This window comes from Hirundo rustica, chromosome 9 (assembly GCF_015227805.2).
Source record: "Hirundo rustica isolate bHirRus1 chromosome 9, bHirRus1.pri.v3, whole genome shotgun sequence".
In the NCBI taxonomy this organism is placed as follows: domain Eukaryota; kingdom Metazoa; phylum Chordata; class Aves; order Passeriformes; family Hirundinidae; genus Hirundo; species Hirundo rustica.
In genome coordinates, this window is record NC_053458.1 from 22,613,787 (window position 1) to 22,639,498 (window position 25,712).

At 39.0% G+C, this 25,712-nt stretch overlaps 1 protein-coding gene across 4 annotated transcripts; it reads left to right on the top strand.

Moving 5' to 3' along the window:
• The first annotated feature begins 7,943 nt into the window (after positions 1 to 7,943).
• ZBTB41 (zinc finger and BTB domain containing 41) lies at positions 7,944 to 25,326 on the top strand. 4 transcript variants are annotated; one of them, XM_040072909.2, is made up of 11 exons: positions 7,944 to 8,007; positions 8,668 to 9,903; positions 11,064 to 11,271; positions 11,980 to 12,049; positions 14,403 to 14,550; positions 15,271 to 15,400; positions 15,972 to 16,067; positions 16,593 to 16,699; positions 18,113 to 18,218; positions 19,244 to 19,332; positions 20,085 to 25,326. In XM_040072909.2, the coding sequence occupies exons 2-11, from the start codon at positions 8,781 to 8,783 to the stop codon at positions 20,726 to 20,728; spliced, it is 2,721 nt and encodes a 906-aa protein (XP_039928843.1). In that variant the 5' UTR covers positions 7,944 to 8,007; positions 8,668 to 8,780; the 3' UTR covers positions 20,729 to 25,326. The 4 variants fall into 4 exon arrangements, with proteins under 4 accessions (XP_039928843.1, XP_039928846.1, XP_039928844.1 ...); XM_040072912.2 differs by having other exon boundaries at positions 7,948 to 8,007; positions 8,700 to 9,903; XM_040072910.2 differs by lacking the exon at positions 7,944 to 8,007 and adding an exon at positions 8,297 to 8,537.
• Positions 25,327 to 25,712: the final 386 nt, after the last annotated feature.

The window sequence follows — 25,712 nt, forward strand, 5'->3', positions numbered from 1 at the left end:
GTACGACTTACATGCCTGAAGAGCAGAAAATGATGAGTTCTTTCAGAAATGTTGCCCTGCAAGTTGCTAAATGGACTGTAGTCTAAAGACACAGCTCATGCAGCTCACTTGTCCAAAAAAAGATTAATTCGAGTGAATGCAACAGTCTCTGGCAGCATCTGACTACTGAAAAATGGATAAACATGAGCCATGTTAACCTTGACCCCCTTGACTCCTGCAGCCGCAAAGTTAGACTTCATATTAATTTGGTGAAGTAGATTAATGTAACATGTCCTTGTATAACACTGTCTTTAAACAAGCTGAGAAACCAATAACCCACAAGAATGATACCAAATTCCATTCTGAGATGCCAATCACAAGTGTTCAAGAAATGGAATTAACTTTCTGAAGGCTGGGCATGCAGGATGTACTGTATTTGCTCTTCTCTCCACTAGAAGCTATGGAAATAATGAGTCTAGCAGACTGCACGATTTGTGCTCACTCAGTGTGACTCTCTAACAGTTTGGCATTTCTTTAGGACCATATTCCTCTACATGTCACAAGCCACAGTTATTCTGAAAATTTGTGTTATACTTGCAATTCAAGACAGGAAAGAAAAATTTTCTGTCTGACCAAATTGATGCAAATTTAACATGTTCTCTAGCAATAATAGGTGAATTTAGCCACTCACATTTACCATGAGCAAAATTAAGTACAATTGTTTTGTACTGTATGCCATTTAAATGTGAGAGCCCTTTTCCAAACACTGAGCAGAAATTCAAAATTAGATGGTGGTCTCTCTAAACCACCTGGTCTTTCAAGTGAAGCTGGCCAGAATTTTTTGAAGACTTTCAGAAGGAAGAGGGTGAAGTTTTGCTCTTTATTTTTCTGTGTGTTGTGTGTGTGTAGTTGTGAGGTCTTTTTAAGCATATTTTATTTAAAAATTGCTGAAAAAGAGGTTTTGGCAATTTTAAAAGATATTACCGTCTTGCTATTTTTTTTTCCTTTGAACAAGTAAAATAATTTTAAGGTGTTTTGAAAAGTTTGAAACATAAATTAAGATTCCTCCAATCAAACCTTTCAACTAATCCAAGACACTTCTGATATCACATATTTTCAAGGTAATAAACAAATATTAAAAATTTCTATCTCTGGTTTAGTTCAGAAAAAGAAAAATATTTTCAAAGTAGAAGAAAGCAATCTTACTCCCAGATTTACTTTGAAGTCTCTTCTCCATTTCTTGCACTAGTAGAAACAATTTAAAAACCACTCAGAAGGAGAAAAGCAGTAAAAAAATCAGATCTTTAGCATGTAAAAGCACTCAAGTTCCTGTCAGCCTTTTTGCCACAGAAGCCAACAGCAAGCACTAAAAACACCCATGGTTGTTGTGGCTGAGGTTGGCAGATGGACAGGGGGCAGAAAATTCAACCACAGAAAAGAATGAGCAACAATAACTGCTCCAGAAGGAAAGCAAGTAGCTTTTTGAAGGGCTCTATCAAGTTTGCCTAAGAAAAGGAAATTAGTTTACAAACTGGTTCTCCCCTTCCACTGTTTTTATTGGAAATGAATGCTTCTCTCCAAATAACATTACTCTTTGGATAGCAACAAATTACACCAAAGGAGACAAGTACAGCCAATCACAATGTACCAAAATGCACTGAAAGGGGTTTAGCTCCAGTGACACCCCAGGCAGCAAGTGGGTTTGGTTCATTTTTTCATTTGGGATGGTCAGTGTTACAAGGGGATCGTTATAGGATTATTCCATAGGGTTATGCTTACTTTGGAATGACTACAAGAAGTTCTTCTGCTACTGCATTTATTTATACAGACATTTTACAAACTCAGTTGTCATTTGTTAGGTTTTTTACTTTGGTTAGTATCATTCTTTAAAAGTAACTTTCCTGTAGTCATTTCTTGTATAAGCCTGTTGTACAAGCTGGCTGTTTATGTGCATTGGATTGTTAACAAAGCAGAATTAATTCTGTATTTCCTTACTTTTTTTGGTTAAAACAGTTTTCTCTGTGTTGTGTGCTCGCTTTTTTGACTGGAAGCACTTTTGTCTTGCTCCGGGTTTTTAACAGTGGCCTCCAAGCCTAATTAATGTACTTGTAGTGTGCCTCTTGATATCAGAATCTAATTATACTTTCTTAGGAAAATGTAGTAATTACTATTCAAATGTAATTAAGAAAACAGATAATGAATGTCACCTAAAATAAAATAGGGTTCTGAAATTCTCACTTACACTGTAGTGTTGCTCCAGAAACAGATATAATGCTTTCATTATGTAATGTTTGTTTCTAACAGTGAGTAGAGTTACACAAGACTCGTAAGCTTCATAACTGCAGCCTTTTATCCTGACTCTGAGTAAATGGGCAATACATCATGGAATATGTAAATTCAGACAAATGGAGAACGGCAGTTAAAAACCCCAGCTAACAGTAAAACATCCTTGAGTTTCTGCAATTGTATGTCTTTGGGGAGAAATGTGTTGTAGATTATACATACTTTTGACTTTATAATTCAAAGCAAATAGCTTCTAGAAATTACATGGATAGTGATTCAGGAGGGTGCAGAATAGCATTTTAATCTCTCCTACACCTTGAAGTACCCTGCCTCTCGAGCAGAGAGATCGAGTTTGGTTCCCTGACAACTGTAACCATGTCAAGGTTCATCACAAAGGGAAGGAGAAGAGCTCTGGGAAGCCTTGATAAACACTGAGCTGATAGGCCTGAGTGCTTCTAGCTGTCCTTATAATTACACAGCAGATATTTTCTGAAGGCACAAAGGCTTAATAGCTGCTGGTAATTTGTCAGCTTCCTGTGCTAACCTTCCAATGAATTACCACCATCAGCTTTCCAATTTTTTTATCCCATTCAGAAACTTCTAAACATTATACTCTATTTTTGAAAAGTCTTCAATAGCACATGTTTTGGGGTTTTTTTTCCTCTTCAATAAAAACTACTGAGCACATTGTACACCCTGGTTTCTATATTCACATATAGTTGTACCTTACCCTGTGTACCAAATTCTGCGTTCTACTGGGCAATGTAAGAATCTTTTAACCTTGGTAATTTAAATGAACTAGCTAGTTCAGTACCACTTCTTTGTGTCGTTGCAAGCAATGTGTTCCTGAAGACCTTGTAGGGCCCCAATTAGGTGCTGACCTGAACTAGAGTGGACTTTGACACCTTAGTGCCTCCTTTCTTCCACTCCAAGCAATCCATGAAGTGAACTAGGCAGCCCCTCAGTTAATCAGCCTGATACTATGTCAAACATGCTCTTAAATTCAAAAGAAGTATAAGCTAAAAACTTTCTATATCCTTGCAAGAGTACGAAATAAAACTCTGGGATCTCAAGTATAAATCAGTACAAAGCTGCCATCTGAGGCCTTCCATGGCAGAACTCCTAACTTCATGTTCTCTATAAACTTGGATAGATAGAAGGATCTATTAATATTATATATTTGAAAAGATTAGCATTTTTAACGTAAAACGCAACTACTTTTGTCAGGGATTGAAAATACATTAATGCTTATGGAAGGGATGGAAAGAGACAGAGACAGACCAGAATGGGCCTTAGGTCTATGCTGTGGCCCAACAAACAGCACCAGGTCTGAGTGTAATAAAGCCCCAATTACCTAATCTAGGCGAGGATAGCTGGCATCTCCTTCCACCCAATGATTTAATTTGGCCTGTCAGCCAGGGATAATTGGTTTCTGGTTGACTGAAAAAAGTGACAGTGACATCAGCTCCCTGCTACCCTCCATGACTGAAATTCTTGTTGTCTCGTACCAGGGCCTCCGCACTCAGACTGCTCCAGCAGCTTTATAGGTCTCTCACCGGGCAGTGCAATGGAAATGAAGCAACAGAGAAACTTTTTCATGCTGTTTACTCTATATGTTTTCACAATATAATTGAGAATCAAGATGATTTCTGTACAGGAAAGTCTGGTTGTTTTACTTGATTATTTGATAATGTTATTGCAGTTATGATGGTCTAAGGCAATAAATAGAGCAAGATTTATTGGGAAAGGCAATACCTTTTACTAACCAGCTGATATGGCTGGAAAAATAAAGATGATTTTGGGCACATGGAGTCTTCTCAAGTCACATTCTCAGAGCTGGGGCACTCTTGTTTTTAGTTCCAGTGGTGACATACACCAGCTGAACTAATAAAAGATATTTCACTTCTCTGCACTTCTTGCCTTGTTTAAAGGAAAATACCTCTGATACTAGTGGTATGTTATTGCAAAAGGTTTAATGTGCTCCAATGAAAACATCACCCAAAACAACAGAAAATAAACACGTTAAGTCCTTGTTTCTTCTTTATGCAGCTTCAGGCAGGGCTACAGCTTCAATTTACAGTAATTTTGTAGCACTGCTTAAGACTTACATCAGGGCAGACAGATATTTCCTCCAGTGCTATTCTCTCTGGTTCAGCTTTCCTCTCACCCTCCTTTCCCCTGAGCTGCCAGGCACTAGTGGATCGGGTGGAGCAGGCAGGGGTGGCAGGAAAACACACGGGCCATTTCCCTCTCCCCAGGATTTCTTCAGTTGCCGTATTTTTCCAAGTGTGAAGGCAATGCAGTGCACCTGTGAATCTACCTGTAGAGCTGGCCTAGTACTGAGTTTAGAACTAACAGACCTAGCATTTCTGCTTTATTGTGACAGCAGAGAGTGTCTTGTTCCTGGCCCCTGCTGATTTCACCTCAGGGCTGCACTGGATTAGCATTCCGTGAAGAAATCTGGTCTGTGGAGTCTGTAGCCATATAGCTCTCTGCAACTTCTACACTGTAGGAATCCCCTGGAAAAAGATGGCAGTGGCCAATATCATTGTTATTCAGCTCACATCTGCCTACAGAAGTCTCCAGAGAACAAAACACAGGCAGAGGTGGTGTCCACCCTTCCCTGCAGTAAACTTCCCACACGGAACGAGGCAAGCTGATCTGACCTCCTTCTCTCCACGTTTCACTTGCTGCACTTTGGAGAGGAGACAAGGGGAGAAGCCTGATCAACATGATTCACATGTCAAACATCCATAACAGTACAACCAGCCTCCAGCTGATTAGTGCCCCAGAGAGTGCTGAACTGAAAGACCGGGTGGTCTTTTCATGGCCGATGTGAAAGAATTTCTTGGCAATGGTTCCAGCAATGGACTTTATTCAGTACTGTTGGCTAGAAAACTTGTTGGAGTCTCTAGACAATCTTATAACCCTTTCACTTCACAGCCTAATTTAAAACATTTGTGTGTAGGTGGTGATTGGCAATAAAATACAGAAAAATCTCAGACTAGAGGAAGTATAGGCTTTGTGGGTTCTTCCCTAGGTCCCACCCATCACTGACACATCTGGGATACAAAAAGGAAGAATGACAGCACGGGTCATGTTTCAGCAGTGTTACACACCATAAACCCACGGCAAATTAGTTATAAAATTCCTAGAGAGAGAGACATTTACCTTAGCAAAAATGTTGTGGCCGAAATAAAGGCAGCTGTTTGAAGGACGATGTGAATGTATGTGCTACTAGATTTATAACTGGGTGCTTAGAGTGATCAGTTCTTAAGGAATAAATTGGCAATAAACTGAAATAACTCAGCCAGGTATTAAAACTTGCATGCTATTTTAATGTAATTTTATTTCTGTTTAGTTGGCAGCTACCTGCTTAACTTAAGAGTTGATTCCCTATCTATTTATTGTTTAAACAGTATTCGATTCAAGTATCTGTCATTTCTAGTTTCACTGTATCTCAGAAGGGAGAGTTTTGAGCTGGAGAACAAGTACTTTGAGATGAAACCACCTCCTTCAACACCAAACCTTCTTGCACAAAGCTACTTCTTAATTTCCAACAGTTCAAAACTATTTATTTGATAAATATACTGTTTTCCTGAACAAATCAAAGCAGCTACATTTGCAGATTCTGTACAGTAGGTGAGCAAGTGCTTATTCTTTGACTGAGGCGGTCTTTAATTAAAGTAAAAGTCAGCTTTTTAACCTGTGTGGGATAGTCTATTAACTGGCAAGAAAATGTAGCATGAATAAGCATTGGAACCAAAGGGATTAATATAGTTAAATTTTATCTGTACTGTACTGCTTGTACTTTGTACCAACTGCAGAAGACTTAATGCTGAAAGAACAATAATGACCTGATATTTCAAGGACATTTTGTTTCCAGAGCATAATTATTGTGGCAATGCCAGGCATGGTAATGGATCACTTAGCCCTGTACGATTTTTCTTTGAACTAAATCCTTCATGTATCATAAAACAGCAAGAGGAAAAAAAGCGTTACCTAGGCTTGTACTAAGTCCAAATGCCTGCTGAACTTGTACAGTTTGGCAATAAGCTATAGATGCTTTGTAGGCTGCCAAGAAACCACATTGTACTCAACACAGAGTAAAAAATAGCAGCAGCAAATAAAGAAAAAATCAGGTAGTTATCTAGGGGAAAAAAACCAAAACCCTTCCCCAAGCCCTCCAAACAACACAGAAGAAACTCTGCCGGTCTCAGGCCTGTCCCAGGGAGCACTTCCCTAGCTTGGTTATGCTTGCTGGTAAAATAGTTCTCATCAAGGCTGCATTTTCCTTATGTATTTCACTCATGAAAACTGATGAAGCACTTAGTTTTATACTCTCCAAATGAGAGATTTGCTATGGAAACAGTTAAGACCCAAGAAGCCAATTACCCACTAATGATGTTTTTATGTGCTTGCTATTCAGATTAGAGTGAAATGTAAGGCTCAGCTTAAAATCTAAAGTGAACTCTAGAACTTTCTTTTTCAATGCAAAATCAAAGCAGAGAAACTTACCAAATAGAGAAACTTATTTTTACAGTTTATATACAGTTTAACTATTCTGCAGACATAAAAGGAGAGCAGTCACAAGGAACATCCTAAAAGAGCAGATGGCTGAGAAGTTAAGTAGATTTTTGTCTTCAGTGCAAGAAAACCATAGTAATCTTGATTATTCTATTTTTATTGACACCATTGTTTTACCGTAGAATAACTAAATAAAAGAACTGATACTACTTAGAATATTATTTGAAAGTTTGCTATTGAATTAATTAGATTGTAATATACTATTAAAAACGGGAAAAAAAAAAAAAAAAACCACCAAAAAAACCCTCCACAAAACAAACAAACAAAAACCCAACAGCAAACCCAAATCCGAAGTTAAATATTTGTAGACTTTAAGAAAACTACAGGGTTGTGAGTACAGGCAGTACAGCAACACTGAGGAGGTAACAAATGCTTTAAGAACATTATTTTTATAGTATTTTTATTTAAAAATGCAAGACCTTCGAGTCACAGTTTGTTCCGTATCCATTTACAGATTATAAATACAGAATGCATGTCGTGGAATAAAGTTTAATCCTGCATTAATCCTTCTTTAAGTCTGTCAGGAAAACAAGCTGATTTTCGGTGTCAGAGTGTCACCGGCAGTTGGTTTTCTTGGGAGGGAGGAGAGACGGAGCAGGAACAGGAGGCAGTGCTTCCATGCGCTGAGGAGCCGCGCCCCGAGCGCCTTCCCCGAGCCCGGGGGCACCTCTGGGCTGCTCCTTTTGCCACACGGGAATCACGGAAAGTGGGAACTTCCTTTCAATCCTTCAAAATACTCAAGTAGGAAACTAATTAAAACTCCTATTATTGATCAAAACTACGGGGAGCACGAAAGCCGGGAATTTCACAAGCCCCTACGTGCACTGCTTCAGAGCAGGAGACAGCCTCAGCGGGGTATCACAGCGCAGCGCCGGTGGCAGCTCAACCATCCCGAGTCGCTGTTTGAACGCACTCTCCTGCTCCTTGCTCGCTCTTTTCACCCTCCGGCCCGCGTTCCGGCGCTGGGCCCTGTCAGGGCGCGGCCCCCGCCCGGCCCCGGCCCCGCCCGCGCAGCCGCCGCGCCCCGCCCCGCTCGGAAGCGCCGCCGTGACCCCGCTGACGCGGGCGGCGGGCCCGGAAGCGGCGGGCGCGGGGCCGGACCGGGGGCAGCGGCGTTGGGCGGCCGAGCGGCCCCGGGGAGCGCCCGGCGCCGCGCAGGTGCGACAGACGGGGCCGCGCCGGGGCAGCGCGGGGGAGCGGGACCGGACGGGGCGGGACGGAATAGGGGGGCGGGCGCGGCCATTTTAAGCACCCCGGGACCACGGCGACCTCGGTGCCCCCGCGTTCGGTGCCGCTGATCCCGCTCGGGCCGGTCCTGCCCCGCCCTGCCCCTCCCTACCCTTCCCTACCCTCGGCGGCGGACAAAGGCAACGTCCCCGGGTCCCCGGGCCGGGCCAGGGGCAGCGCGGCCGCTCGGCGGGGCAGGCGCGGCAGGGCCGGGCCAGGCGGCTCCGGCCCGGCCCGAGGAGCAGCCGGAGTGGCTTTGCCCCGTCGGGGTGAAACGGAAAGAGAACGAGCTTTGGTGTAATAATAATAACGACGGTGCACGCCCGTCCCGGAGTCGGGCGCGGGCTAAATACGGCCGGGAGCCAAGCGAAGCCAGCCCGGCCGCCACCTTAGAGCTAATAATAGGCAGTGTCTGCTCGCTGGCTCGCAGCAGGTTATGCCGTGGTCTGCAACGCAAAAAGGTTCTAGTGATTTAATAAAAGCCTCAGTTACGCAGATACCTAAAACTAATAGTGAAATATAGAAAGTGTTTTTAAAACTTGAAGTAATGTTTAAGTGCTAAGAGTAATTTTTACTGTAATTCTTTTACAGATTATGAAATTACTGTTGCGTATTTTCTTAAGGTCCGGAGCAGAACCAAGTCTTCACGGGAATTCTTTGCTAATCACATATGAAGCTCCTGATCCTGAAGCTGCACTTTTGCAATGAAGAAAAGGAGACGGCTCGCTGCAAGTCTAAATGAAAAGGTTCATCTTGGCCATGAGAAAGATACTTCAGAACAGATTCTTGTAGTGGACTGTGCGCAAGAAATTGTCTCCAAGTCTACAGAAATAGCTCCTGCAGATCAGCTCAAATCTTCCCAAGAACTTTCACCATCACCAGAACAAAGAAAGCTCCTAAGCTCATTGCAATATAACAAAAATCTACTTAAATACTTAAATGATGATAGACAGAAACATCCATCGTTTTGTGATTTACTCATTATTGTAGAAGGAAAAGAATTTAGTGCTCACAAAGTTGTTGTGGCTGTTGGGAGTAGTTATTTTCATGCCTGTTTGAGCAAAAATCCAAGCACCGACGTTGTCACATTAGATCATGTAACTCATTCTGTCTTTCAACATTTGCTTGAGTTTCTTTACACTTCTGAGTTTTTTGTGTATAAAAATGAAATTCCGTTAGTTCTGGAAGCAGCAAAATTTTTAGATATCATAGATGCAGTGAAGTTACTAAATAATGAAAGTGTTTCCAGTGTACAGACTGATGTGGTAACTGATGCGCCTACACCAGTAGAAACACTCGGTGAACTGACAGGTAAACTATTAAGTAGTCATCAGTGCACTTTTTGTGGTCGAAGCTTCTGTTACAAGAAATCCTTAGAAAATCATTTGGCTAAAGCCCACCGACCCCTTTCCCTGGAACGAAAGCATGGGTTAAAAATGGTTGAGAAGGCCAGCTTTTCCACTAGACGCTCCACGAGAAGCCGTAAATGTCCAGCTAAATTCGGTATTAGTGACAATGAAAGCGGTGATGCCTCGGACAGCAATTTGGAAAAAGTCAGTTCTGACAAGGAGACGTCTGAGAGAAGTGAATTTGAAGACAGTGAAAGTGAGTGCAATGCGGATGAAGACGGTCAGGAAGAGGATATGTCAGGTGAAGATTCAGAATCTGAAGAGCAAAGCGAAAAGGAACAGAATGATGCTGAAGAGGGTTCTGAGGCAGTTGACTCAATGGAGAATATTTCTGAAGGCTTAGCTCCAGTCATCATTCAAAGCAGTAGCAAAAAACTACTGCAGTGTCCCAGGTGTGACAAAAAGTTTGATCGAATAGGTAAGAGCAAGTTAGGTTGATCTCATTCATGGTGGTGCTGTTTGTGTGGGAAATAAACCAAGCTTTTTCTCTGTCCTGGAGAGCGAATATAAGAATTTCTGGATCATCTCACTGATCCAGTGTGCTGCTGTTTTCTCAAAGTGTATTAAGTTGTTATGTCTGTGATGCTAAATAGTTTCAATAAATTATCTGAGCACATTATTTTAAAAATCTGCAAATACTACATTTATTTCTCTTCCACTGCCCTGGTTTGTGGTTGTTGGCAAAGTGTGTAAAAGCATAGCTGCTGTGCAGGCCTGTGAGTATTTAGGGTTGGAATGGTACATTTTGGTTCTGCATACATTGGAAGCCCTTTTTCCACTTTCGTAACTTAGAATTCTAGTTCTGTGCTCAAAACATCTATGACAAGCATGCATTAAAACAAGCGATACATAAAGTATTTCTTTATAAGCTTGTATCACAATGGACAATTGACTTGCATGTTAAATTTATGAGCTGCAGAAGCTCATAAATTTACAGTACTATGCAGCAGCATGCATGTGTATTCTACAGAGGAAAAAGTAAAATCTAGTACAAAGCAGAGAGGCTGCCATTGTCTTGAGGTAGATTTATCCACAGGACAGAATTTTGTCCTCAGAAAAAAATCGGCAAACAGAAGAGGGAATACAAGCCATGTGAAAGAAATGAGAGAGTAGCATTTTTGTTTCTGGTAGTGTGTTGGGTCCCAAATCCGGATAATGTGCAAAGCTTTCTATCTTTGATTCAGTGTTCTGCTATTTGAAAATACCTTAAGATTACCAATTTGTCGTGAGGCTGTTCCCCATTCCGCAAAGGTACTCATGTTCAGTGTGGTGACAGAACTGGGCTGTAATGTGCAGTATTTAAGAACAGACTATGCTGTGGGGTTGAACAAGAGTGACTTGTAACCCTTGCACAGACTTAAAGGAAGATGGAAGTGTTTGGAGGGACCTCACATCAAACACACAGGTGAGCACTGGGCAGTTCTCAGTGGTGTGAGCCCATAGGAGTCTTTAGGTGGATGTGGAGGGCACTTGGAGCTTGACTACATGTGAGAGAGATTATAGAACAAATGCCGAACGTGCCTCTTGCAGGTGATACCTGTTACAGCTGGTGCTAACAGATCTGACTTTGTTGTGCAGGCAAATACGAGAGCCACACACGTGTCCACACGGGTGAGAAGCCTTTTGAATGTGATATTTGTCACCAGCGCTACTCAACCAAGTCCAACCTGACAGTGCACAGAAAGAAACACTCCAGTGACACTGACTTCCATAAGAAGGAACACAAGTGTCCCTACTGCAATAAGCTGCATGCAAGCAAAAAGACCTTGGCGAAGCACGTGAAGAGGCAAGTATGACATAATGTGTCTGGCATTTCTGAAGAAGCATTTTTAATTTAAAAAGTAGATATAAGCTTATATATAAACACAGCATATTCTGCATTATTTTTATAACTGTTTCTTCAAATAACTGCCTATTCAAAGGGCATTGGGATTAGCAGTATCACCTAACCTGCTGTAAGAAATAACAGCTTCTGTGGGGGTTCTGCCCAAAGTTTTTATTATAAATTTTAGGATCTTTCAGATGAGCTGGCAGAGTCAGAACATATCAGACTTAAAAATTACCTGTACTGCTTTTAATTTGAAGGCAGAGTAAAATACCTTCTTTTGTTTCAGATGTCAGTGCTTTACTGTTGATGATAATAGATGTCTAAACCGTTTCTGTGCAGATTTTTTTAGATAAACGATTTATGACTGGTCTAATTATAAGGTATTACTACTTACATACTGCTTTTTTTCTTTTTTCTTTGTAAATATCCATAAGTTGAAACTGCCTTCTGTCTTGTCAAATGCTGTGTGAGGTTCTACAGGAGTCCATACTCAACACTGCTTTCCAGTTACGTGTGTCATTAGAATTGTTCCAGCATCAGTATTCTGTTCTGCCTGTGTGGTGATCAGCTTCCATTACATATATAGCTTAGAAATAGATATTTATTATTTGGATGATCTTCATCTTGGAAAGCTATGACTACTTTCAGCTTCTGTCTTTCTCCTAGGTTTCATCCAGAGAATGTACAAGAGTTTCTTTCTATCAAGAAGACAAAGAGTGAAGGTTGGAAATGTGATGTAAGTAATCCTTCAGTCCTTTTGGGTTTTGTGAACTTTAATGAAAATCTGGTATGTGTTTCTGTGAAATCTCGGAAAGCTTTCTAAGGGATGCTTTTCTTCTAAGTGGTACATTTCCTCTATCTGCTGATGTAAGGACTGAACTTTGTCTATATGTATAGCCTCTGGTTGGATAAATAATCCCCATCTGAATTCTGAAATAGTTAGAGGCAGTATTTCTTCAAATACATCAGTTAACAGATTATTAAACTTGAGGATTATGAATGCTTTAAAAGCAGTATTTGCTCTCCTGTTAATTACACACATCAAGCACTGACCATAAAGTATACTGTTATAGGAAGAATCAGTTGTGAGGAAAATGTATGTTAAATATGGAGTACTTTCTCATTTAGCTGCATATGCATAACAACAGAGTTATAAATTTGTGCTAAGTTTATCTCTAGTTGTAAAATCACAGAATAATTTCCTTGATTTTCCCTGGGAGAGGTATATGTGTGAAACTGCATCTGCTCTAAAAATGAGTTTGTAGAATTTCCATTCTCTATGTGTATGCTGCCAAATAATGTTTTAAGGTTTCAGATGTGAGGTTTTGTTGTTGCTATTTTTTTTAAGGGAAGTGGTTTCTTTTTTGATTTTTAGGTGTTTTGTTTATGCAAGCTGCTATATGTCTGTAATATTAGGGGTTGTAACAGAATTACTAACTTTGCTTTATTTGGGAACTCTCACTTGTAGACATACAGTAGGAAGTTGGGAGCTATCAGCTGTAGGAATTTGTATTGTTCATTGTGTATGTGCAATCATGGTTCAGGGTTATTACATGGTTCATCAAAGGGTGTTATCTTCTAGGTGAAGTTGTTTTGTGTGAATGTGTTACAGACTCTGTTTGTTACTAGATAAGAAACATTTTAATGGTGGGAATCGATTATGCCACCTTGTTGGCATTCATTCTGGGGAAAGTGTATTACCAGATGAGTGATTTGATAAACTCCACTTCTGGTTTGTGGTGGTGGTATTTTTTTTTTGGTTTTTTTTGGTTTTTTTAATTGAAAATTGTAAGTAGAATTTTTTAAAGACGAGAGCTGCTGCTCTTGTACAGCTCTTGTGCATTTAAAATGTATTTGAATTAAAAGCAGCTAGAATCCCAGCTTTTACAGCAGTTGGACATTGAACAGGACCCTTGGGTGTTGTGCTGTGACCGTTTGTGTGGTGTGTTCATAGGGCAGAGGTGCCACAGCTGTAGGCTGCAGGATTCACTAAGGTTATTGGTTTATGCTGTAATCTGTTTGTGAACAACAGGATTTGCTGACCATATTTTAATCCTTGAGGAATATGAGCAAATTTACATAAACAATAGTTATTAATAGTAAGGAAAAGCAAGAGGGCTATTATACTTTGTACAGAAATGGGATTTGCTTACACCTATATTTAACATTAATGAGGTTTTAAACAAATAAAGCTGCTGGTTTTGATTTCCTTATTCGTGTGTGCTCTGAGAAGCTGATTGCAGGAGTTAATGTGTGGGAGTTGTAGTGCTCAGCTTGGGTCATAGACAGCAGCAGGAGTCTCACAGGGAAATATGTGGGCACTGTTGGTTTATGTTGAAGCATAGGACCCTGATGATAAATTGTAATACCTGGTTTAAGTGCCTAAATTTTGGCTGTAATTGTACTGCATGCTTACTTAAGCCACTATTAATAATTCTTGAACATTTAGGTTTTGGTTAATCTGAAAGCAGTACTAAAAAGCACACATAATGTTAGGCTTGTGATGGTCCTGTAGTTCTAAAATGTATTTTGAGTTATATTTCTTTGTTGGTATTGATATTTTCTCTTTAATATCTGCTGTCAGAGAATTTCTCAGAGGAAACAGAGGAATAAAGGTATGACTGGTTCTACAGTAGCTTGTTGTACAACAGCTTTTACCACAGTCTAACTAAACTGTTTCAGCATCCAAAACCAAGTCACAGCTATTTGCTTTTTTCCCATTGGGTTATTTTCTGCTGAGTTAGAAACACCCTAGGAGGAGAGTCTGGGAAGTGCTGGTGTCAGTAGAAAGAAGGACTGGGGAGGAACATATAACTGCATGCAAGAGTTGCCAGTAGTTGATTTAGGCTGCCATGGATCTGCATCCTGCCTTATACAGTACAGTCCACTATGGTTTATGTAGAGCACAGGTTGGTTTTGATGTTGACTGCAAGGCAGTCATACTGGCATGAGAGTAGGTTTTTGAAGAATGTGTGTTTAATCTTACATCGGTGCAGAGAGCAGATGAAATAAACTGATAGGAGTTTATGAATAGGAAAAGAACCTAGTTTTAACTGATGTATCTTTGACAAAGTGTGTTATCATTTCAGATTTGTAAGAAATCTTTCACTCGAAGACCTCACCTAGAAGAGCATATGATCCTTCACTCTCAGGATAAACCCTTCAAATGTACCTACTGTGAAGAGCATTTTAAATCCCGGTTTGCAAGACTGAAGCATCAAGAAAAATTCCATCTCGGTATTGAAACCTCCTTCTGACATGTAAACATTAGATTTAAAGTAAAACATTCCCCCACCATTTCATGTCCTGGTCAGTCTGGTTTCTACCCCGCCTCCTTTTACAATTCTCTCTTCTATTTTTGGGGGAGAGTTGTTTGAGGGTTTTTTGTTGGTTGGGTTTTTACTTTTGTGTTCAGCTGTCTTTTCGAGGCATTCTCTTGTACCCAAGAAAGTCAGAATTTTGAGGAGGAAGAAGAATTAAAGTTAACATAGTTTGAAACTTTTTTGCACAAAATTGATTCTCAGCTAGGGAGTCAGATTCTTCCTGAAGTTTTCAAAAGACCTTTTCCTTTCCTCCTGAAGTATTCTGCTGCCTTTTTTATAGTATTGATTATTTCTGCTGGGTAGGAACTAGATGGGTGAGAAGAATTTTTTATTTCAAGTGGTCTAAGTGGGCTTAGTTGCTTTTGATGATCAATTCTAAATTTTTGCTTTATGAAACAAAGCATGAATTTTGTCAAATTCTGTCAAAATGCCAGATCTTAGAAGTAACTTATCAGAAAGCTCACAAAATGTAACCAAAAAGTATGCTGACTGTACTAAAGATGAATAATTTGTTAGCCAAAATTTTTGCTTTGTAAATTGATGAGGGTTTTCAAAAGTAACCAGTCTGGGCTTGTTGTTTAGTTTAACTTGTTTAGTTTAGTCAGTCCTACCCTGTGTGTCTGTCTCCCTGCAGGGCCTTTTCCTTGTGACATTTGTGGCCGCCAGTTTAATGACACAGGGAATCTGAAACGCCACATAGAATGTACTCATGGGGGAAAGAGGAAATGGACATGTTTCATCTGTGGGAAATCCGTCAGGGAACGGTAAGGACTTGACTGAATACTTGAACTTCAGCAGAACACAGCAATATTTAGCATGCTTGGATTGCTGTTGGATAGGCTTGGAGTTTTTAACACAAATGAGACCATTTCAGAGCATTAGTGTGTTAAAAGGTAGTGTAAGAGCCACAAGTAGCCTGGGATTTTCTGATCACCTCTAAAATTAAAGGTGACAGCTGTACGTAATTAATTAGGAAGTGCAAATACATTAAGAAAGCCTTACTCTCATTCACTTCACTTAAGTTTCTTGCTGTTAAGAAACTTAAGTTTCTCTGTTGTGCAAAAACATCCTGCAATTTTTTGGGAAGGATGTTTTCTTTAATGTATGTTTTCCAAATTTACATTGGGACAGTGTTTTATTTCTTCCCTGATCCTGTAATTAGGTTGCCAGACTGTCTTTGAATGCATGTGTTGGTGTGTATATCTGAATTTATAGAGTCATTTGGATATATTGTGATCCATCACTGTAAAAGAAATTGAGAAAATGATAGTATGCTTCACTTTAAAGTGGCAGGGACATTGCTTGAAATTAAATTTTACTGGCTTTGTTAAACAGAACAACTTTGAAAGAACATCTGAGAATTCACAGTGGAGAGAAGCCTCATCTTTGCAGTATTTGTGGGCAGAGTTTTCGTCATGGAAGCTCTTACAGGTATAGGTTTTTATTAAACAAGCTGCTAAACTGTTTTATTTGGTGATATATATATATTCACTCATGTTATTGACATAATTCTTTGTAACCTATGTGTTTGATGTGCTCCACCTCTGAGAGCATTAGTAAGTGTTCTAAACATCTTTCAATACTAAAAATATATTACGAATCTGTGAGAATTCATTTAATTTGCAATACATTAGTGGCTTAAATGCAAACAAAATCCCCTGCAAATCTTTTCTCAAAGTCAGTTCTTTTGCACATGTAAAACTTCTGTGTTATTTTGTTACTCAAAGAGAAAATAAGTGGAGGACTAAAATATCCCATTATATTAATTTCACACAACAGAGTTCAGCTCAGTTCTCTCTTGCTTTCCAAGAACAATTCAGGTGCACCTCAGGTGCAAGTTACTTCCTGATACTTATGTGAAGCATTAAAGACTGCATTTTGTGCTATTTTGCATTGAATTAGCAGTACAGATTATATTAACAAAATTGCATTTTATGGTCGTGACTAAATATGCAGACTCCATCTAAGAGTGCATCATGATGACAAGAGATATGAATGTGAGGAATGCGGGAAAACGTTTATTCGGCATGACCATCTGACAAAACACAAAAAAATACATTCAGGTAGGTATTTTCTTTGGAAATTGGCTTCAAAATTACCATTTTGAAATAAAACCTAACAAAAAATTAATTATGATTTTTTTTTCCAGTACATGCAATGTTTTAGGCCTGATAAAAGTTCCTGCCACTCTTTTAAAGGTCTCCTAAAGCAGAGTTAATTTTACATGTTTTAAAGATTTAAAAGCCAAATGTTTCCTCCATGATACCATAGAAAGCCGAGGGACAGTCAAAAACATGTAACGATGAATTGCTTTAACAATCATTAATACAAAAAGCAAAAGTGAAAAAGGAGGATTTTTTAATGATTTCCGATTTCTTTTTTTTAATAGCAAGTGTGTGAAACATTATTGCCACAACACAGAAGAAGCTGTCAGAGTCTCTGTCAAAGTTTGTACACTGATCACTTCAATGTAAGAACATCACAGAGGTGTTTCTGAAGTTGTGTGGGAAAGAGGGAAGGAAGGCTGAGGGAAATCAGCCCTATGAACAGATGGTCAGGAGGAAGAACAAAAATCTGTTGCTCTAAGAGCAGAAAGGCTATCAAATGTATAGGAAGAACACAGATTCACCAGTGACTTTTTCACAACAGGATCCAGGGGAAATACGACATTCTAGGAGGCAAAATAGTTTCTAGGCAGCATGGAAGTATGAAAGTGATCAGAGTCTAAACTTCCTGAGTTTTTATCTGAAAGACAGCTTCTTTCCTGGTGTTTGAAATCATGTCTGCTATAAAATAAAGAAATCTTTGAAAACTCAAAGTACAAAAAAAAAAAAAAAATCCAAAAAAAATCCTCTTTTCTGCTCTATTTGCTTTTCCTCCTCTAGAAAGTTACATTCTTTGACTGTCCACACCCCTATTTACAAGAGAAGAAATATTCTGCCACTTTGTGGAAGATCTCAAGATGACTAAAAAGCATCAAGATACTTTTAAACAGCAGCATAAAAGAAAAAGGTAACTATGTCCATCAGGATGATTAAAATGATAACTACTGAGGTGTAATTTTAAATTATACAAATTAGTAGCTGAAAATAATTGTTACATTTCAATAAGTTTCTCTTGAAAACAGCTGAATTATTGAAGGTACCACATTTCAGGTCATGATGAAGAGAGTACATTCCCAGTCATTCACTCGAACCTCCCATGCAGTCAGCGTTTGGGGAAGCGTCTCTTGACTTGGAGCACAAAGCTCTTTGTAGGAATGACAGGGACTAGTCCTATGGAAGAAGTGGTAAAATCCTTACTCTGGTAGAACCACCATGCCTCCTAAATTTTCTTCTTTAATAAGAGAGAATCCTTCTCCAAGTGAGGTGTGGAGGAGCATGAGTGGCTGAACTTTGGGAACATGATCATAGGTCATAGACATTCAATAAGTTCAAAAAGATTTAACCAAAATTTATTGAATTTTGCCCTTGTAGGTGAAAAAGCACATCAGTGTGAGGAATGTGGAAAATGTTTTGGCCGTCGAGATCACCTAACTGTTCATTACAAAAGTGTTCATCTAGGAGAAAAAGTTTGGCAGAAGTAAGTGTGGGGTTTTTACAACTGCATAAATAGTTCTGTACTGTAACTGATTTTGGTGGGACTTGCACGTGTAAGCAGAATTCTGCTAACCTGTCTGTTTGTCATGCCTGTCCCTCAGGCTTCATAGAGATATTACTACAGTTTGAAGGGGATGTCAGAAAATTGCCTCCACAGTTTAAGCTAGATGTTTCCTTTGTAGCACAATTAAGTAAATAAGAGCATTAAAAAGGATCAGATTTTAATTTGTCAATTATCTGCCTCAGTGTTGTTCTTAATTGATGGTTTGCTGTAATATTCTCATTGCAGACTAGTTAGAACTGAATTATTAGTCATGTAACCACTGGGAGAATTATCTCACATTTAAAGTATTTTAGAAGCTGGCAGCAGATTAGTGGCTCTGAAAGGAGGTAAAAACTTTGAAACCTGAGTTGTGTTTCTAACTTGAAAATGCAATAGGATTTAAAAACTCTTGAGCTCTAAAAATAAACCTCTCAGAGATTTGACATAAACTGCTCTGGTTGTTTTTCAAATGATGTGTTTTAGCTGTTAGTACTCATTGGCGTTGTGTAGAAGCCATTAAAGATGTGTCTGACTTAAAAGAACAGTATATTGCTTATTCTGTTTTTTTTCCCCTTGGTAGGCAGTAACCTACCTAGAAATTCTACCACTCCTAGAGCCTTATTTATAGCCTGATTCTGTCAAAGTAAAAGCTTCTTGTAGATGCTGGGGAAAAAAAGATGTTACTTAAGGAGATTTTTGGGGTTAAAAAAGTTGTTTTAGTGGCTTTTGTTCTTTGAATACTTAAGTGCCATCCTGACAGAGAATAAAATTGAATATTGAAAAGAATCTAATTGACCATAGCAGTGTGTAGGTGCCAGGACATAGGAACATAAGTGAGGAAAATTGGAAAGTTTGATATTTAGCCATTTTACAGTTAAAAGATTTCAGAAAGGACTGTGGACATAACTTTACTGTTAGTTGGTTACAAAATAAATAACATGAAATGTCTTTTTTTTTTTTTAAAGATATAAAGCAACATTTCACCAGTGTGAAGTCTGTAAGAAAGTTTTTAAAGGGAAATCAAGTTTGGAAATGCATTTTAGGACACATTCAGGTAAAAAGAAAATAAACCCCAACTAAACTGTAGAACACATAGAAATGTATTTTTATGCATCAGTATTGATTCAGCTATTTTATTCATTGTGGCTGTTGAGCATTCAGGACAAGAGTAGGAGAAAGCAGCAAGATTTTATTCATTCTCATATATTGGCCATTCCTGAATGCTGTTTTATGGTTATTTAGCTGGAATACTGATAATCTCAGCTCAGGTTTGTGGGACACTTTCTGCACCTCCTCCTTTACTTCACTAGTATGTGTGTTCTTGCCAAATTTACTCAGATCACCTAAAAGTTTCTGTGCTCCAGAAATTACTGCATTTCAAGTGGTAATCTAAACAAGGAGTGAATTCTCTTTGGAAAGGGTTATGTCCTTTCTGTTTGACTTTGTTTTCCCTGCCTTGTATTTAAGAAAATCGTCTTTTGATATATATAGATGTACAAACTGAGCTCATTTAACCCCAGTGTCACAACAGTTAAAAGACTGTTCTTTTTAATTTGGTTTGTATTCTAAGATAAATCCAGAGTATTGAGAGAATTGTGTGTAAGGAGATGAGTATGCCGATATAACTTCTAAACAAATTCCTGATGACTCTCTTGATTTCAGAATAGATGCTAAACTTACAGTTTGTTTTCAGTAAAATTGTTTTATAGTAGGTCTTGATGCTGTAGTCCATGGAAGGTATTTGCACATTTCTGTGTGATTTGATGTTACTCAGAATCACTAACGGTTATTTCTCTGTCTTTACAGGTGAGAAGCCCTACAAATGTCAGATCTGTAATCAGTCTTTCAGAATCAAGAAGACATTAACGAAACACATGGTTATTCACTCAGATGCTCGACCTTTTAACTGCCAACACTGCAGTGCAACGTTTAAACGAAAAGACAAGCTGAAGTATCATATTGATCACGTTCACGGATCTAAGGCTGCAGAAGAGGCATTGGCATCTTCTCCAGAGGAAAAGCTAGTCTCCTTACCAGTGCAGTACTCCTCTGATGACAACGTTTACCAGACTGAGGCTAAACAGTATGTGGAACAGTCCAAAGCATATCAATCAGAAGCCAAAACTTTGCTGCAGAATGTATCCCCAGAAGTGTGTGTGCCTGTGACTCTGGTCCCCGTTGCCATGCCGGACCCCCAGGCAGAGCTGGTGCAGCACAGTGCTCAGTCCCACGGCATCCTTCCCCCGCAGCCGGAGCAGCCGGATTATCAGCGAGCAACGGAGCTCTCCTTCCTCGAGAAATACACCCTGACTCCACAGCCTGCAAATATTGTTCATCCTGTGAGGCCTGAGCAAATGCTGGATCCTAGAGACCAGTCATATCTTGGAACTTTACTGGGGCTAGATACAACTCCGACAGTACAGAATATTTCAAACAACGAACATTCGTGATCAGACCGTAACATTCCACCAAATTTAATAAGCCGTCGGCCGCCAGAAGGCTGATGTGGCGACTAAGTTTTATATTTTATATTTTATTTGGACTCATTAAGTCTTCTGCATAGTTTCGGGAAAACAATATTTGTTTACATAATATTTGAACATTTAGGCACATTTTGATGCATATGAAGGAGTGTTTCTTGTGATTTTAAGAGTTTTTAAAAATCTTATAGATGGTCTTTTAAAAATAATGCTCTGAAATATCTTTTAAGGATAGTGGCTGAAAATGTAATTACATATCTGGCTATTAATTTAAAAAATTGTTTGCCTTTCTGCATCTCACTTTGAGTTAATGTTTAAGTGGAATAGAAAGCATTCTAAAAGAAAAAGGACTGCTTAAAATTCATGAAAATTTGTAAGGGCAGGCAGGCCTATGAAACACAAACTTTGAATTATGTTTCACACAGAAATTAATATATAATTTCCTTGAACCTGAGGCATTTTTGGAGGGTTTTAAAGGTGGCTGAACTCTGGAGCCTAGCCAGTGAACACAGGCACTAGGTTCTTCTGAAAAGTGATTTATGATACTTTATGAAGACACTAAACAAGGTGTTCGATGATCCCTGAGAACAGTTAGGCTGCCTAAGTTTGGCCTCTTAGTTCTTCTTTGATCTCTAATACTGAATAATGTGGGAAGAGCTAGACAATGATATTGTCTAATTTTCTGCACTTAGTTCTATATAATTCTAAGATGCATTTTTTCTTGCTTTTTCAATCTTCTTTGTTTTCTAAAGTGTACCCCACACTCTAACTTCAAAAGAAATGGGAGAATTTGGAAGGTCGTTTTAATCCATGAACAGTCACAAAGGACTGGCATGGCTGACCTTTGCTAGAGCATAAATGATATCAGGGTCCCACATTAATGTGCCCATTTTCAGGTTATCTGTGATAGAGGAGAAATTTAAAGATTGTTCCAGAACAGTACTTAATTTCTATTTATAAAAAAAAAAATCAGGAATTATAAATCTCTTGTGAGTTGCTAATTAAATTGTTTTGTTTTTCACTTTCTTGTACTGTGTTTATAAACCAAAGTTAAACTCTTGAGAGTATTTTATGTCTAATTATTTTTAGCTTTTTCTTTATTCGACATGAGGGTTTTTTTCAAAAAAACCCATTTAGAACTACAAGTCTGGTATCACCATGAAATCTAGTATAGTTTAACTTCATCCAGCTTTCTCTTTTAAGTCTACTCTAAAAACAATTATTCTGTGTTTGTTTGGTGAATATAATGCCAAAGAAAGTATCTGAAGTAATTTTAAAATCTTCATAATTCCTCACAAGAATTGCATAATAAGATTCCCATCTTAATGAGATAAGAATTAAGGTTGAAATTTTCCCCCAGTTTTCCCTATCCTTAAATTATTATCTCAAAGAATCTTTAAAATAGGAAACTGGATTTACGTGTATTGGAACTGTTAAATTTATTCAATGACCTGAGCACAAGGGAGTTGTGGTGATAAGGTGACTCTTATCACAGTTCTACGAACTCTAAAAGTGGCACAGATCATTTGAGATTGTATTCAGATACTTTGGTGTTAGATTCTATTGATTATCTACTTCAGTGTTGAGCAGTTTGCAGGAAAGGGGCCAGAACTGCCTGAATGTTTATATTTTGAAGCTTGTATCCTAATGGATTCTTAACCTAAACACACCAAAGATTTCTGTTAGCTGTTAAATAGTGGCAGAATTATAGAATTTTAAGTGTTACCAATATTTAAATAGGACTTAGCCAAAGAAGCACAATAGACGTCTTAAACTTTAAAAGTTTAGTTTCTAAAACAGGACTACATATGTTTAACTGTTCTATGTTTGTATCTCTAAAGTAAAATTTAGAGCTGTGCTCTGGGAATGTTCAGACTGACATGCTGTAAATAGATCTGGGAAGAAGCTGAAGACTAGCAAATACACAGCAATAACAAGGCCATTGAATGCCACCTTCTGAAAGGACACTATCAAGTACTACCCTTCCTGCTTTCTAACTCCACCTTTCATCTCCTTTCAAAATAAAACTCTTTCTGCCACCTTTACACTCCATGGCTTGAAAATGGCTGGTTTATGTGTAGTTTACAAGTCTACATGTGTGTGTGTCATACTCATACTATTCATTGCACAAGAAACATGATTTCTGCTGTAATTTCTATTTGTAATTGTACTTGTGAGAGTAACCCAACATGAGTGGTGTCAGTGCAGCGCTCAGACTAAAAGCCTAATTCTTTGTTATTTCTTGTCTTTGCTGTCCTACGGTAGAAATAAGTATTGTAGGATTTTGACAAAACAGTAGCTTCAAAGTGGTTGGTAAATAATTGTTTCTTTTAAAGTCCAGTCTGTTTGGAAGGCACTCTAGGAAAACACTGAAACGGAATTTGGAGTGTATTTACTTGATAATGTCCTTTAAAAAATTCTTTCATAATTGTGCCTTTTGTATCTATTCTAAAGAATGGCTTTTTTCTCTAGTTGAGTTGTTATTCAGAAAACATTAAGGTCAAAAACATTCAAAGGGCTCCATGTTTGTTAATGCCCAGCAAGAAAAGGACTATAAAAGGACTCGTTTTTTAGAAAAACGAGCTTGTTGTTTGGGTGACCAGAATTGCTAGTCATTCCTGGAAAAAATTAACTGCTAGTTCTTTGGTGTTCTTCTGTTTGCAGATAACCCTACCTAGTTAGTGTTTGTACCTGCTGGTCAGGCTGGATCATTGCCAGTTGACAGTGAAAGACAATAGGAAAGCTTATGTGCTAGATAAATTGTTTTTATTTTTATTTAATATCATGAGCTATAATTCCTGTGGCTTTACATATACTTAAAATTCATATATGAGCAAAGTAAATGTTCGTGGACTGGAACTTAGTTTGGTAGGTGAAAGTATCTGGTTTCTGCTTGATAGAAGACAGTCCCTGTTAGGAAGACGGGTTGAAGGGCAGGGGTCTGCGCCTCACAGCTCATGGGCTGGAGCTCCTTAGTGTCTGCTCCGTGCTCGTCACAGTGTGTGCGCTGTTGATGTGGAGGGGGTATTCGCAATAAATGTGTTATCTGGCAGTCCTTAGATCAGGTGAGTGTTTATTGCCAAAGAAGGAAGAAGCAGGTGTCTCTTAAAATGATCTCTAGAGTGTTTAGTAACACATTGCAAAAAGTTGATATTTTCCACACACTGACCTTTGGGAGGAAGAGTGGAGTCTGTGCTGGTACTCCAGACTGCTGTGTGGTTCTGAGAACTTACTGCACTCGTTCTGTTCAAACATTAAATTCTATATTTTTTTGCTATACAAATTTCTGGTTGTAGACTGAATTACTGCCTTTATTCTTTTAGTGGGTTTTATGTTCAGTTTATTTATTTATATTGGAATTTCCTCTTTGAGCACTGACACTTTTCTTACAGGGGTGTATCCCTCATGGGTTCTTTACATGCTGAACATCAGTCATTGTCATGGTGAACATATTTTTCTGTAAGGAGTTGGTTTCCTTAAAAATATAGCGCTACAATATTCTGGATTATAATTCCAGTAGTTGTTTCTAAAGATGGGCCATGCCATACCACAATGACAAAAGATGTATTTGATGTCATCAAAGAGCTGAGCTTCTTTCCCTAAAACAAATGGGAAAAGAGCCTCCAGAACTGAAGAACCCTTCCAAGGAGTCGCCTCGCAATGTGCTTGATCGAAAATGAAACGTATTCTGGACTGCTAAGGAAATAAATGACCCTCAAGTTTTTAAATTTAAAATTACTCCTGTGTAGGAGTTCATGAATGTAGAATTATGAACGAATTCTGTTGTAGATGAATAGGGTTTTTTTCCCCTGGTAACAATTAAAAAGATGTGAAATTTTTCTGTGTGGAACACACAGGCGTAGCTGATCCAGACTGTGTGTTCCACATATGCCTGGGGCTAAAGGGAAGCAGAGTGCTTTTATCTCTAGGTCCTTGTGGCTGTTGTCCTGTGGGATCTTGCTCTACAACACAGTCTCACAACAATTTGGTTATTTCATCGTTTGCATCGAAGAATGTCACTGGCAGGGTGTAGTAGTGTAGGGTAGTCACCTTGCTTAAGGCCAGAAGGGTCTTTTTCATGATTCATTCAAAATGTTTTGGTTTAAAAGGTTTTGATGGATTAAGGGTAAAAATGACAAATTTTTTTAATCCTCCCCTAAACCATTTCGATTATGTTAAATGTTGGTCCTTTTATATGAAAGAATAAAGTGAAAAGAACTCAATATTTTGTCACTGGTATATTGAGATAATGTGTTTTAAATGTGATCTGTACAGGTTGGTATTTTAGATGGAAGTCTTTAAGATTGTCCTTTTTGGGGAAGTCCTTTGCTGTAAGGAAAAGTTAGTAAGTGTACTGTAAGTGTAGAAGTACTCAGTCCTATGTGTAATCTTGTTTGCTATGGAAAGGTAGAGTTCTTTAGTCTTAACATGGTGTGCTTCACAGGATTTCTTGCAGAGGTGCTTGCGCTAAGCTTTGATTTCTGCCCCCTTTTGTTTTTAAACAGCATGAAAACACAGTATTCTGTGTGTCTTTCAATTTCAAAGCTCATGAAAGAGAAACAGACGAGGCCGATGTTTTCATCAGATTTGTGTCTCATTCTACTTTTGACTTTAAAATATTTTGTAAATTAAATTTATTTACAAGAAAACACCCCCATCTTGGTTTTGCTTGGCTCGTTAGTTTGTTTTGCGGTGTGGGGCGGAGAGCTGTCCGTCACGGCCGTTGTTTTGTTTGCCGGTCTCGCACCCGCGGAGCCTCAGGCGGGGAGCCCTCAGGCGCGGAGCCGCGGCCCCGCCAGCTCGGGCTGTTTAAAGGAAGCGCCGGGCGCGGATTAGCGGACGGGCGGGGGGGCGGGTTGGAACGGGCGCGAGCCGCGCTGGGATTGGCTGGGGGGCGAGGGGGCGGGGCTTCTGGGCGCGGCCCGCGCGGGGATTGGCTGAGCCGCGGGTTTGA